The 16,170-nt window shown below is 40.4% G+C and overlaps 1 protein-coding gene across 1 annotated transcript in view; it reads right to left on the bottom strand.

Annotated features, from left to right (window-relative positions):
• Window positions 1-4,621: 4,621 nt before the first annotated feature.
• The window catches only part of syt10 (synaptotagmin X), a 37,104-nt gene continuing 25,555 nt past the window's right edge, over window positions 4,622-16,170 (bottom strand). The window contains exons 4-8 of the mRNA XM_060903674.1: window positions 13,938-14,058; window positions 13,596-13,767; window positions 11,334-11,463; window positions 4,788-4,864; window positions 4,622-4,695 (exon numbers count right to left, since the gene is read on the bottom strand). Of these exons, the coding sequence (XP_060759657.1) occupies window positions 4,793-4,864; window positions 11,334-11,463; window positions 13,596-13,767; window positions 13,938-14,058 (495 nt within the window). The 3' untranslated portion in view covers window positions 4,622-4,695; window positions 4,788-4,792. The remainder of the gene's footprint in view (window positions 4,696-4,787; window positions 4,865-11,333; window positions 11,464-13,595; window positions 13,768-13,937; window positions 14,059-16,170) is intronic.

Here is a 16,170-nt window from a genome sequence, read left to right as displayed (position 1 = left end):
TAAATGCCGAGAGGAATTTCACTGTGTTAAGTGTACGTGTGATAAAGTTGTTCTTCTTCTATCAATCACAATAACTCTCACTAATTGCAGACATGCAGAAGAGGGTAGATTTCCTCAAGTCAAGTTTATTTTTATAGCACTTTTAACAATAGACATTGTCGCAAAGCAGCATTACAGATTTTTAATGTCTTTAAACATGATCTAATTTTATCCCTAGTCTATCCCCAATGAGCAAGCCTGTGGCGACGGTGAGAAGGAAAAACTCCCTCAGATGACACGAGGAAGAAACCTCGAGAGGAACCAGACTCAAAAGGGAACCCATCCTCGTTTGGGTGAAAGTGTGTTACGCCACCCTGTGATGCAGCATGAACAGCAGTTTGAAAAAAATGTAGAAGTTGACTATGCATGTCTTGAAAGAAGCACTTGAAAGCCCCACCCACCCCGGCTGGTAGTTGTCATATGACAGGGGAGAGTTTGCTTGTGGGTGGGGACTGACAAGACCAAATTGTGGGAAAATAGGGGTGATCAGGGTAATGAATGAATTTGAAAAAAAAAAAAAAAAATCATGACTGGCAGTTTGACAAAGCATTTACTTAGTTAAAGTACATAAGAAACAGATACAATAAAATTACAATATTCAGTATTTACTGAATAGTTACAAAAGTTATCACAAAACTGTACATTTCATGACGACGAGTACCGGTAGTGAGCACTTTTTTTTTCTTTGCCAGATATACGTAAGACAAAAAGCACAGAATTTTACCAAGTAACTACTCAATGGCTCAAAGAATGGCACTTTCAGCTAGTTCAATTCAATCTTTCACAATAGATGCAAATTGTGTATAAAGTTGTACAAGATCACAAGTTTATCATACAAATTATCACCAAACAATCCATAGAAATGCACTTTAACATATTTTCAGAGACTCAAGTATTTACGCTCAAGTATTTATGCACGTTGGCACTGGAAAGGAGGATATGTGCAAATACAAAGACAGCTCCAAAATTCAGTAGTTCCTATTTAAAATTTCGAATATCATTGAGGAAATAGAGAGACTGGTGTCAACACGCTACAAGAATGCATTACTTTTCGTTTACCTGGGGCAGAAACATAGTCCTACTGTGCAAATTAAAGGTAACAGTACACAGCCTTTATATATTTGCCATGTTCATTGCATTACTTTTGTGAACATTTAAAAGACAGAGCACTTTTAGTGGCCAATTGTGTGAGTGTTGTGAAATTTATACATCTTATATGATTTCTGAATCTACACAGCTGTTCAATCACTAATTCACACAAGGAATGCTGTGCTGCTACGGTAACATGAAATCACTGGTAAATGGGAATAGAAAATCATAATGTAATCATAATTCTGGATTATACCTTTGGTCCAAGAATGTTGCATATAAATTTAATTACTGAGAATAATTTGCATAATTGCAACGTGTTGTAGATTTACTGCTATGTCGGCTGTTTTTGAGCAACCCATTGGGAAAACCTAAATTTCCAAGCTTCTTATCTCCTCCATACGGTATGCCTGTTTCTTATTCAGTTACAAAACATGTCCAAAGTTAATAAAAGAAATCAATTTGAATCAGTGTTGTAGTCGAGTCACTAAACCTCGAGTCCGAGTCCAGTCTCGAGTCCCCAGTGTTCAAGTCCAAGTCATTAAAAAAAAATTCGAGTCGAGTCCGAGAACAAGACTCCATCCGAACCATTTGACGGTGGCTGTTTCAGCGCCATTAACATTAGTTTGTTCTTGAACATGACGTCTGAACAGGTGAATGTGCTTCTCTTTATCAGGGAGTGTGAAGTATTCCGTCAGAAATGGTTGGGAGACGGATGCAAGTGTAGAAGGTGTGTTTATTAATACAAGTGAAGATGGTAAATAATCCAGAACGGCAGGCAAAATCGTAAAACGGTGAAACAGGCAATAGGTCAAGCGAGGCACCAACAGGCTATCGTAGACTCGTCAGAACCAAAGACGAGAAACAGGAAATCAGGAAACCAAACAAGGAAATAAGGCTCGGTAATGTGTCAGCAACGCAACTCAATACTTCGCAAAGTAAGTGTGTTTTCACAGTCTTTATATAGGTACGTTGATTGCACCTTAATCCTGTGCAGGTGTGAGTCGTTTACGGCGCATGTGAGAGAGTCCACTTGGTGCACACGCTGTCCGGAGCACACCCGAGAGTCTATCTGATGCACGCGCCAAGGCGTGCTGGTGTGACACTCTTGCACAAAATTAGCACAAAAATTAATGTCGATATAAATATCTTATGGTAAATTATTATAACGTTACAAAAAATAAAGAAAAAATCTGAGTCCTCGTCTCCAATTTACGAGTCCGAATGCAGTTAATGCACGAGTTCGAGTCCAAGTCTGACTCATCAGTGCTCAAGTCCAAGTCAAGTCATGAGTCCTTAAAATCAGAGTACAAGTCAGACTCGAGTACTACAAGCCTGATTTAAATTATGTCAAGATCAGCTACATTTTGCTATTAACCCCATATACCAGGATTTATAGAGTAAATTCAACTTACTTACAAATTCATACGAAGGTTCGTTTTACTACTTTATTTTAAAGTTAAATAATTCCCTGGAACACACTGTGTTATCGTTAACTCTGCATTCTATGTCTTAAATAAAGAAAAGGAAATAGACAGATACAGTTAAAAGGACAGAAACAAACATCCCCAAATCTGTGCTCAGTACTAAGAACTGTTTTTAGTTCACCATTAAAGTGACACAGGTCGATGTGCTGGTTCAGGAATCATTTAATCCACTCCCTTTTCTGAATTGTTTGAGCTGATACCCATCCCCATAGCTGGTACGCATCATCTTGTTTCAATACATTTTATTTCCTAATGCGGGGCGTCCTAACCACGTGTTAGTCTGTTTACAAACCGCTCGCTCGGCAGCCAGTTCGGAAAAGTCACGTGAGGTCATGCACGGGTCGCGACCGAGGAGCCACAGCAAACATGGCGGATCGCCCAGATCGAACGAAGACTCCTAAATCGAGACAAAAAACAAAGATTTTAAGGAAGTATTTGACATTCTCAGAGGCAAAACGCGCAGACAAGCCGAGTAAATATTGCTGGCCGGCTTTCCTCGCTTATTATAATATTATAATGAAGATAAACTTCGTCTGTTTCCGTACCCAAGTGTAAACATTAGCGCGCGGTGTGTTTCCAGCTCATTCTCCTTCACAGGCATGACGCAGCGGGCAATACAAAATGTGATTCAAGTACATAGGGGTTATTCTAGCCCCACAGGGTACTATTCATCTTTTTAATACATCGACCTGTGTCACTTTAAAAATGAACATATTCTATTCAATTTATTTTTCTTATTTAAAAATACATAATTCATAGGCCATACGTGTCTGAAAAATTTGTGTATGAAACTAAATATTTCATTTTATCACTGCTGTCAAAACTGGTTTTAATTTCAACACATTTTAATTTGATTAGTCAAAAATAACATAAGCTTTATTTTTCATAAGTGCTAAATAAAACTAGACCTTAGTAATGGGCCTTTAAACATTTCTATAGGTATAAACAGCATTCTCTGCATTATGCACATGTGCTTCAGTGCATATTTATTGATATCCTGCAAACAAATGATTGATGATTTGTTGGGTTAACGCACTCTGTGATTGTTTTTTAGTTGTGATAATTTACAATCTTTGTTGTGCATTTAATGACTTCTGGAAATAACTCATCACGCTACATTATCTGCTACTGTGAATTTCCTTTTTTACAAAATCCGTACTGTCATGAAAGCATCATTAGTTTGACAGATCACTGCAACTCCTTCACGCAGTCAACCGTTTCCTAAAATCCACGTTCATTTTCTTCACTAAAGTATGATTTCTGCTGTCTGACATCCTGTTGCATGTTTATTAATGTTTTAATCAGACATATGGCTTGCTGGGATCTAGCTCTTATTTATTAATGTCAGATTGAAGAAGCACCAATACCCTGGATTGCTTTCATAAGCCTGAGGTCTTTCCTCAAATCAGGAAATTGTAGATTTAAATTCATACTTTTCCCTTTTTCTGAATTTGTTGGATAAAATGGTTTGTGCATCTTAAATATTTAAAACAAACTTCAGAATTGAAGCATACACTGCGATGTGTCTAAAGCACTGAAATGAAAAGCTGTGGCCTGTTTTCTGATGAACAGGTCTTTATAGGCTATATTTTGAGAGCAAGCTTTAATGTCCAGTTTCCTTTCCACCATGTGATCACTGATTATAGCAAATGGAAAGTTAGAAAGAGTGATTCACTTTACAAGATTAAGAAATGTATACGTACCCATAAAGCAGGAGTATAAACATTTGCATACATTTTTTTTTTTAACCACGTGTTGACGTCTACATCAGTCAAGTGACTAGTCAGGGCCCAACACTGCTGTTTTAACAGCAGATTAAAACAGATTTAAAATTAGATTTAAAATTTGCATGCCACTATTATGGTTGTCATTAAAAAAATAAATATTTAAAACATCAGACGTCATCATTATACTGTCAAACATCACATTCCATCACATCACCATTCAATAAAACTGTTGCCTCACCCATTGCTGTTAACATACACACTTTCAGCACAAGTTCTCGAGGTAATAGCTGTGTGTGTGCATGGGATACCGGCACTGCATTTTACCCTCTGGCAAAAAGATGGAACTTTACAAGCTACAACAAGAGAGAAAGAGATATCTGGTGGTGCAAACCAAAGACATGGCCACTAAGCAATGTGAAAATATTTATGTCTTTAGGGATCTCACTGTGGTTATGGAGTCTGTGGAGGTTTAGGGGAAGGGCAGGAAGCTTGGCTTTCAAAACTGGATCCCCTTCCTGGCCACTGTTAGAGATAACATTAAGATAGTGTGTTAGATATATGAGTACACACAGGTTGAATAAATCCTCATTTGCACTTTTAAATGCTATTTTCTGCTTGGATAAAAGCAAACAGGTACAGGTCTGGTGACCCGTACAGTGGTGCTTGAAGGTTTGTGAACCCTTTAGAATTTTCTATATTTCTCCATAAATATGACCTAAAACATCATCAGATTTTCACACAAGTCCTAAAAGTAGATAAAGAGAACCCAGATAAACAAATGAGACACAAATATTATACTTGGTCATTTATTTATTGAGGAAAATGATCCAATATTACATATCTGTGAGTGGCAAAAGTATGTGAACCTCTAGGATTAGCAAATTCGAGTCAGGTGTTTTCAATCAATGGGATGACAATCAGGTGTGAGTGGGCACCCTGTTTTATTTAAAGAACGGGGATCTATCAAAGTCTGATCTTCACAACACATGTTTGTGGAAGTGTATCATGGCACGAACAAAAGAGATTTCTGAGGACCTCAGAAAAAGCATTGTTGATGCTCATCAGGCTGGAAAAGGTTACAAAACCATCTCTAAAGAGTTTGGACTCCACCAATCCACAGTCAGACAGATTGTGTACAAATGGAGGAAATTCAAGACCATTGTTACCCTCCCCAGGAGTGGTCGACCAACAAAGATCACTTCAAGAGCAAGGCGAGTAATAGTCGGCAAGGTCACAAAGGACCCCAGGGTAACTTCTAAGCAACTGAAGGCCTCTCTCACATTGGTTAATGTTAATGTTCATGAGTCCACCATCAGGAGAACATTGAACAACAGTGGTGTGCATGGCAGGATTGCAAGGAGAAAGCCACTGCTCTCCAAAAAGAACATTGCTGCTCATCTGCAGTTTGCTAAAGATCATGTGGACAGGCCAAAAGGCTATTGGAAAAATGTATTGTGGACGGATGAGACCAAAACAGAACTTTTTGGTTTAAATGAGAAGCGTTATGTTTGGAGAAAGGAAAACACTGCATTCCAGCATAAGAACCTTATCCCATCTGTGAAACATGGTGGTGGTAGTATCATGGTTGGGGTCTGTGTTGCTGCATCTGGGCCAGGACGGCTTGCTATCATTGATGGAACAATGAATTCTGAATTATACCAGCGAATTCTAAAGGAAAATGTCAGGACATCTGTCCATGAACTGAATCTCAAGAGAAGGTGGGTCATGCAGCAAGACAACGACCCTAAGCACACAAGTCGTTCTACCTAAGAATGGTTAAAGAAGAATAAAGTTAATGTTTTGGAATGGCCAAGTCAAAGTCCTGACCTTAATCCAATCAAAATATTATGGAAGGACCTGAAGCGAGCAGTTCATGTGAGGAAACCCACCAACATCCCAGAGTTGAAGCTGTTCTGTATGGAGAAATGGGCTAAAATTCCTCCAAGCCGGTGTGCAGGACTGATCAACAGTTACCGGAAATGTTTAGTTGCAGTTATTGCTGCACAAAGGGGTCACACCAGATACTGAAAGCAAAGGTTGACATACTTTTGTCACTTACAGATATGTAATATTGGATCATTTTCCTCAATAACTAAATGAGCAAGTATAATATTTTTGTCTTGTTTGTTTAACTGGGTTCTCTTTATCTACTTTTAGGACTTGTGTGAAAATCTGATGATGTTTTAGGTCATATTTATGCAAAAATATAGAAAATTCTAAAGGGTTCACACATTTTCATGCACCACTGTAAGTGCAAAACATATTAAGAAATCTTAAACAGAAAATCAGCAAATCAGGAAAAAAAAAACCTAAACAAACCCTAAAACCAAAATCATTAGCAAATGTGAAAACGCAACAGCAAATTTGGAAACACATCAACATCGGGCACTTCCACATTTAACATCCATATTAAAGAAGGAAAACATTCACATCTCACTGACAATCTCAAATCAAATATTGACGTGCTATATGATTATGCTGTCAATCACATCACACTGAGCTCATGGTTTTAATAGCGCATACACTCTTAGAAAGAATGTGTAGAAAAATTACACAAATTATGTGTAGCTCTATGGTGGCACAGTGGTGTAGTGGTTAGCGCTGTCGCCTCACAGCAAGAAGGTCCTGGGTTTGAGCCCCGGGGCTGGCGAGGGCCTTTCTGTGTGGAGTTTGCATGTTCTCCCTGTGTCCGCGTGGGTTTCCTCCGGGTGCTCCGGTTTCCCCCACAGTCCAAAGACATGCAGGTTAGGTTAACTGGTGACTCTAAATTGACCGTAGGTGTGAATGGTTGTCTATGTGTCAGCCCTGTGATGACCTGGCGACTTGTCCAGGGTGTACCCTGCCTTTCGCCCGTAGTCAGCTGGGATAGGCTCCAGCTTGCCTGCGACCCTGTAGAAGGATAAAGCGGCTAGAGATAATGAGATGAGATGTGTAGCTCTCTAGTTTATGCATTTTGTGTCAATATTAAATTAAATTGTGTTGGAAGAATTCAGCTTTTTTACACATAGTTTTGTGTCATTTTAAAATGAATACAACCGATGAATTTGTTCACAACATTCAACGCCATGTGTGTAGACTGATCTGCTTTACACAAACTCAGTGTGTTTTTTTTTTAAATGCATTTTATTTGATTTAGTGTGATAATGACATCAACTTGCCATTTTATTTTCATTTTATTGGATACTGTTGTACATAAAATATCATATTTTATATTATAACAACTTCACTATGTGAATCGCTAAAAACTCCGCAGCTCAGTGGTCACTGAACGCCTCTGAACATCCTCTCCGTTTCTCAGAGATGATGTAAACAGCACTGCTAACACCAGACATTTAGAACGTAGTCAGTACTTACTTACTGCTCGCAGTGGTAAGTCACACCGGCCACACCGGCTCTTTGCGGATTCAAGACCCCAGCTTACAAACCCCTGGAACTTGGTGGAATGACAGTACTCAGGGAAATTTTAACTACTGGGGTGCCTCAAGTAGTGTTACATTAACATTAGCTGTTTCTATCTTCAGCTTGAAGAAGTTGAGCTTGCTACTTGTTTACAACGATACTCGATGTGCTCTTGAAGCAGGTAAAGTCTGGTTTGTGTTGTAGTTACAGTAGTGGTTAATTGGGTTTGGTTGGTAAGTGTGCATTTGATGCATGGTGTCACCAGGTAATGCTGATTTCCTGTGACTTTGGCTAGAGTGTACGATAAGCATCATGGGACTTGTACCGTATAACGTCAAAACCACCATTTTGACAGGGAGAGGATTTTCAAAATTCTTGAGGTAAGTTGTACTTGAAATCGCTTCATAATGTATATTTACATGCAAAAACAACATCTCCTGCTGCTGTTATTTTTAATACTGGTTTAGTTTGGTTTCTAAAAAAACTGTTAGACTGTGTATTTTATGCTGTATTAACTTTAGACATTTAGGCAAATTTGCTAACTTTAATGTCAAACTGGGGCAGCACGGTGGTGTAGTGGTTAGCACTATCACCTCACAGCAAGAAGGTTCTGGGTTCGAGCCCAGTGGCCGGCGAGGGCCTTTCTGTGTAGAGTTTGCATGTTCTCCCCGTATCTGCATGGGTTTCTTATGGGTGCTCCGATTTCCCCGACAGTCCAAAGACATGCAGGTTAGGCTAATTGGTGGCTTTAAATTGACCATAGATGTGAGTGTGAATGGTTGTTTGTCTGTATGTGTCAGCCCTGCGATGACCTGGCAACTTGTCCAGGGTGTACCCTGCCTTTCGCCCGTAGTCAGCTGGGATAGGCTCCAGCTTGCCTGCGACCTTGTAGAACAGGATAAGCGGCTATGGATAATGGATGGATGGATGAATGTCAAACTGGCACAGGCAGCTAATTTACATGGCACAAGTACAGCAGGGATTTTATTATTTTTTTTAGCTCGCCCAGGATGGAGTCCACCAGGGGCGAGGTATCGTTTCCAGTGTGGTTTCTTTGTTTCTTTGTTTTTTGTTAGCAACATTACGGGAAAACGGCTGGACCAATCTTCATGAAGCTTTCCAGATAGATGGGCAATGGTCTCACATAGAACCTCCAACATTTTGAGGGTCATCTGGTCAAGGTCAAGGTCACCAAAAAGGTCAAAATTGTTTTTTCCCCAATATCTTCCTTCATATTCATCATATTTACTTCAAACCAATTCCAAAATATTCATCTTTTAATTCTGCTTCCACTGCTATATGATATCTCTCATAGTTTTCTTTCAAACTTTAATTTGTTTGTTTGTGTCTGTCTGTTAACAATCTAGCATTTAGACGGTTGCACTGATTGACTTCCAATTTTCAGGGTAGGTGGGCAATGATCCGTAGATTACCTGATTAAATTTTGGGAGTAATCAGGTCAAGGTGAAGGTCAAGGTTACCGGAAAGGTCAACCTTTTGGTCAAAATAACATATTTTCCATTATAACTCAAAAACAGCTGCCGATAGACAAATGTTTACTATTACGAGCATATAGGAACTCCCATATGGCCTTTCATTTGGCACCATGATCTTTGACTTTGAGTGACCTTGAAAGGTCAAACTCAAGGTCATGGATTTTCAGAGGGCTGTAACTTGAAAACGGTTGATGGTAGACAGATGTTTACCATATCAACTTATAGAAAGTGCCATATGGGCTTTCATTTGGCACCATGACCTTTGACCTTGAATGACTCTGAAATGTCAAATTCAAGGTCATGGATTTTCATAGGACTATAACGTGACAACTGATGACTGAGAAATATTACCATGATCAACATACAGATATAAAATAAGTGCTGCCGGGTGAGGTTTGTTTCGCCTGGCAACACTTGTTTTTTTTTTTTAAGTTTTGTTGCTCAACTTGCAAGATGGAAATTTAACTTGATATATTTTATATAGTGGTGTGCCATTTTTATTAGCCTTTAGTTTGTACTTGGTATTATTAAAGAGCCTGGCAGGAACTGTAAGTTCTACTAATTATTCAGCATCATGAGGTGGGACTAATTTATCTTCTTCCTGCTAACTATATAACTTTGCTGTATAGCTAACTAAGATGTCCTTCATATAGCCATGGCTAGCTTAATCCAGTTATTCCCCATGACAGCAATCCTTTTAATACAAATACATTTAAGAAAATATAGTTCACATCTGGGGTGGCACGGTGGTGTAGTGGTTAGCACTGTCGCCTCACAGCAAGAAGGTTCTGGGTTCGAGCCCAGTGGCCGACAAGGGCTTTTCTGTGAGGAGTTTGCATGTTCTCCCCATGTCTGTGTGGGTTTCCTCCGGGTGCTCCGGTTTCCCCCACGGTCCAAAGACATGCAGGTTAGGTTAATTGGTGGCTCTAAATTGACTGTAGATGTGAGTGCGAATGGTTGTTTGTCTCTATGTGTCAGCCTTGTGATGACCTGGCGACTTGTCCAGGGTGTACCCCGCCTCTCGCCCGTAGTCAGCTGGGATAGGCTTCAGCTTGCCTGCGACCCTGCATAGGATAAGCGGTTACGGATAATGGATGGATGGATGGATAGTTCACATCCATAAGAATGTTAGTGTAACTGCAGCCTCATGTTACTTGGCATTAAGTGTATAGATTTTATGTTGGAGGGGGGAAGGAAATGAGCTGTGATATCAGTGAATGCTTTGTGTCAAAGTATTGTAAAAAAAAAAAAGAGGGTGCTGCATTATCTATCTAAATGTTAAAATTTTATTAATTTATTATGCACTAAAAAGGCAGCATGGTGGTGTAGTGGTTAGCGCTGTCGCCTCACAGCAAGAAGGTCCGGGTTCGAGCCCAGTGGCCGGCGAGGGCCTTTCTGTGCAGAGTTTGCATGTTCTCCCCGTGTCCGCGTGGGTTTCCTCCGGGTGCTCCGGTTTCTCCCACAGTCCAAAGACATGCAGGTTAGGTTAACTGGTGACTCTAAATTGACCGTAGGTGTGAATGTGAGTGTGAATGGTTGTCTGTGTCTATGTGTCAGCCCTGTGATGACCTGGCGACTTGTCCAGGGTGTACCCCGCCTTTCGCCCGTAGTCAGCTGGGATAGGCTCCAGCTTGCCTGCGACCCTGTAGAAGGATAAAGCGGCTAGAGATAATGAGATGAGATGAGATTTTTGTGAAGCGTTTTAGGCATGTTTTTAACACAATGTGCATAGCCAAGGACAGCACATTATGTGTTAATATCACACATTTACACATCTTCATGTTAAACTTCCTAACACATTAACTTTATTAAAATAATTAACACAGTGAATGTGTCAAATTAACACAACATGCGTTGTCCCAAAACTCAGCCATTGATGTGTAGGAATTAATAGTTTGTCTCAGTTTTAACACCTCCTTTCTAAGAGTGTACACTTTCAGCACAGAGGTAATTAACATGAGGTGGCTGTAGAATGGAATAATTTCTGTACTGTAGCGTCCAATACCTGCAGATATTTTTCTACATTTTCAATATATTAGCTATGTTACACACCAAAAGATGCTATAGATAAGCTGATGAACTGAGCTTCTCCCTACCTCACACAGAATGTGCCAGTGGGTGATGGGTTTGCGTGGGTAGGCCAGCATCTCGTTCCAATGGTCTCGACCCAGACCCTCAGCATCAGGGCCCGTCCGACACACACCGATCACCTCATTGTGTCCAACTCTGGTGAGAAATATCATCATGCAGAAGTTTGCAGCTGGAATAATACAGTGTTTTATGAAAAAGCATACACTTTAAGACATCTGACTAAAGCGTTAAGATTTAATAATATGCAGTCAACTCAGAAAGAAATGGTAAAATGAAAATGGAGAAGGAGCCACAAAGGAAACCCAAGGATTTCAGAATTTCGTAGTTACTTCTTAAGTATGTCATGTTTAAAAATGAATTATAAAATGCTACCTCTATAATAACACATTGCTTCAAATGTTCGCACAACATAAGCCTTTACTGAGACTGTCCCATAAAATAAACATCTGAACTTTGCCACTTGTGTGTTCTGATCTGATGTAGCTGTGTACTGGTTTAGTCTTGGTATATGGCCCATTCGATAATTGCGAGTACATTTCAAGTGTTGACTCTGTTAGTCATCGTGAACTCTGTTATCGCTAACCTGGGGAATCCATTAACAGAACTGATGATAACAGAGTTGACATCTCCCATCGTTTTGTGTCTTAACTCCACATGCTAACTTCAAACTATCTACAACATGGCATGTATAAAAACAGAATTTTATGGATTTTAATCATATTATTATTGTTTTTAAAAAAACGAGTGAGAGATTCACTCCAATGTCACAGTAACAGATCTCATCTCATCTCATTATCTCTAGCCGCTTTATCCTTCTACAGGGTCGCAGGCAAGCTGGAGCCTATCCCAGATGACTACGGGCGAAAGGCGGGGTACACCCTGGACAAGTTGCCAGGTCATCACAGGGCTGACACATAGACACAGACAACCATTCACACTCACGGTCAATTTAGAGTCACCAGTTAACCTAACCTGCATGTCTTTGGACTGTGGGGGAAACCGGAGCACCCAGAGGAAACCCACGCAGACACGGGGAGAACATGAAAACTCCACACAGAAAGGCCCTCGCCGGCCACGGGGCTCGAACCCGGACCTTCTTGCTGTGAGGTGACAGCGCTAACCACTACACCACCGTGCCGTCACAGTAACAGATTTGACGAATAATTCATCTACTGTTGGTGTAGTTTCAGCATTTTGTTCAAATTTATGAGAGAAGAAACACAACACACCTCACTGCCTTTCTGAAGTTTCCCGCCAGAGGAAATGACGTTTCTTGGTGCAGGTGTCGTGCGTATTATTAAAAGACTTTGTGGATTTTATGCGGTTTTATAACAAAGTTAACAGAGGTGACAAGAACATTGGGATGTATAAAAATCTCATCTCATCTCATTATCTCTAGCCGCTTTATCCTGTTTTACAGGGTCGCAGGCAAGCTGGAGCCTATCCCAGCTGACTACGGGCGAAAGGCGGGGTACACCCTGGACAAGTCGCCAGGTCATCACAGGGCTGACACATAGACACAGACAACCATTCACACTCACATTCACACCTACGTTCAATTTAGAGTCACCAGTTAACCTAACCTGCATGTCTTTGGACTGTGGGGGAAACTGGAGCACCCGGAGGAAACCCACGCGGACATGGGGAGAACATGCAAACTCCGCACAGAAAGGCCCTCACCGGCCACAGGGCTCGAACCCGGACCTTCTTGCTGTGAGGCGACAGCGCTAACCACTACACCACCGTGCTGCCCATGTATAAAAATAATTTTTTTTTTATTACTGAAATTTCACATAATACAGAAAATAGACTTTCTATGCAATTGATTTTATAACAGTTAAGAGAATAAGCCCCCAGAAAAACAGACTGTGAGACTGAATCACTTCATGTTTATTTGAGTTGAATGTATGAATCAGGAGTCGAAGACAGCCAATAATGTGGAGGGAGGGGTGGAGTCATTTAGTTAATGTTTTATGGATAAATTGGATCTAAAATGTACATCAAGCATTGCTACTGGTAAAAGTTTGTCATAATTTGCATTAATGTTCAAAACTGATTCAATAAAGATTTATTTTGTGGAAAATAACAAAAGGTTTATCTCAGAGACGCTAAATGTACCCCGGATTCTAGAATGACCCATATACTATACCAGTTATTTTCATAAAGTGTGCCAATACTTCTGTAGCACAATCTATTCCAATTGTTGTAATTAGCTATGCCATTGCAGCTCCATGAAACTGGCACATGGTTAAGAAGCCACCACTTACCTATCATAATCCATCACCATAATCGACAGGCTGACCTGCTCCACATTCTCCGGAGGGATGTCAAAGATGATGGCCTCGTTGTACACAGGGTTGAGTGTGCTCTTCTTCGTGGTGGTCTTCCGTTTCTTCAGTCTTCGACCATCACAGATCAGCGACACTTTAACATACGGGTCTGAGGAAGCAAGCACTCTTGTCTGGATTCAAATGTTACACAACCGTTACATCTATGTCGTTTTCACTTTAACTTTTGTATTTCAGCTGAGATTAAAAAATGATGTTTAGGATGTTTTATCTGACCAGATGGAATGCTATATACTTCAGGTGTGCATCACTGGCACTCACCAGAAGAGCCAGTGATGTCCATGGCTTTGAGATTCCGGCACTTGATGACAGTCAGAGTCATACGGCCAGCCGTAGGAAGGTAGCAGAGGGAGTACATAATTTCCCCTAAATCCACACTCTCCTGTGGAGGAGCACACACACATATCACATCACACATCACTGATGTTCACAACAGGCTTCCAAGACAAATTAGTACAGCAAAATAAAAACACACTTCTGGTGATACTCATCTCTAGCTGCTTTATCCTGTTCTACAGGGTCGCAGGCAAGCTGGAGCCCATCCCAGCTGACTACAGGCGAAAGGCAGGGTACACCCTGGACAAGTTGCCAGGTCATCACAGGGCTGACACATAGACACAGACAACCATTCACACTCACTTTAGAGTCACCAGTTAACCTAACCTGCATGTCTTTGGACTGTGGGGGAAACCAGAGCACCCGGAGGAAACCCACGCGGACAACATGCAAACTCTGCACAGAAAGGCCCTCGCCGGCCATGGGGCTCGAACCCAGGACCTTCTTGCTGTGAGGCAACAGTGCTAACCACTACACCACCGTGCCACCCTTCTGGTGATACTTGTTGGCAAATAATATAAAGCAAATTCTTAAAGATTTTCTTTATCCCCGTTGACACTATGAAGATACAACGAACATAAACCATTAATACTCCAAATAATTAACAATTATTCCACGAAATCGAGTCATACATGAGCTGATAGCTGACGAGGCACGTACCACTGAGTTGGCTATAAGCCATGTATGACGAGACTGAATGGAATAATTGTTTTATTCTATCCACATTCACTAGATTTTGAGAAACAAAGCATTTGTATTTTTATTTTTTGCAAATCCGATAAATAAAAACTTTATACAAAACGTCCAACAAAATCATTTCTGCTTAGGCGGACTTCTAATAAACCTATTGATGGCTGCACGAATTGACTTTAGTGTTGGGTTTTTTTGTAGAAAGTCCCGTCTTGCTGTCATGCTGAGGTATAGAATAGTTTTAGACATTTATTTCATTCTTCCTTGGACATTTCAGTTATGTAATTTTCAAACTTCTTTGAGCTTTTGAACCAGTCTAAAAAAATTCAACAAATTTTAATGCTTAAAGATGAAGAATGTAAACAAACTGGTGAAATGACAGTAGCAATTTGTGAAAAATGGTAAAATAATAATTCTTGAAAAATATTAAAAAAGATATGTTCTTATCATCAAATACTTTCATTCCATATTTTGTTGCTTTTTTGTATTTTAGGGGGGTTTGTTTTCGAGTAGAGTTTTTATTTCATCCTCGGTTGGTTCAGCAACATGCTCCGCCATTTTGTTTTTCTCTACTCACGGTATATGAGCTGATAGCTTAGTAGTAGAGTAGCCCATCAGAAGGTGTAATTGCTCATATCCAGTGAATGTGGATATAATAATGCTATTTATCTCAGCAATGAAGATACCCTTGGAGATACTTGATTAATGTTTGCTCGTCAAGTTCATCTAACCATCCATCCATTATCTGTAGCCACTTATCCTGTTCTACAGGGTCGCAGGTCAAGCTCATTGAAAGAAATTTAATCTAGAGAGTGTCTTTAAACCTGCCTGTGAGACATCTGCTGTTTCTAATGTTTACTTAAGTATATTTCTTGTAAAAATATATCACAAGAAATCACAGTATGGTCCTTTACTTAATGTGTACACATCATTACAATATGCTCAAACATTATGTTCACTAAATGGGGAATGCTTCAGTTTTGTAATCAATCTCCTATTAATCATTTATGAGTAGAGTAAATGCTCATCATCTCTAGCCACTTTATCCTGTTCTACAGGGTCACAGGCAAGCTGGAGCCTATCCCAGCTGACTACGGGCGAATGGCGGGGTACACCCTGGACAAGTCACCAGGTCATCACAGGGCTGACACATAGACACAGACAACCATTCACACTCACATTCACACCTACGGTCAATTTAGAGTCACCAGTTTACCTAACCTGCATGTCTTTGGACTGTGGGGGAAACCGGAGCACCCGGAGGAAACCCACACAGACACGGACAGAACATGCAAAGTCCGCACAGAAAGGCCCTCATCGGCCACGGGGCTCGAACCCGGGCCTTCTTGCTGTGAGGCGACAGCGCTAACCACTACACCACCGTGCCGCCCTCTAGAGTAAATGCTGTTATATATAATAAGGATAATAAAATCATAATAACTCAGTAACCATTTCCTTGAACCTTTGT

The sequence above is a fragment of the Neoarius graeffei genome, chromosome 21 (genome assembly GCF_027579695.1).
Source record: "Neoarius graeffei isolate fNeoGra1 chromosome 21, fNeoGra1.pri, whole genome shotgun sequence".
Classification (NCBI taxonomy): Eukaryota; Metazoa; Chordata; class Actinopteri; order Siluriformes; family Ariidae; genus Neoarius; species Neoarius graeffei.
Note: the sequence above shows the minus strand (reverse complement) of the source record. Positions and strands in the feature narration are given on the sequence as shown.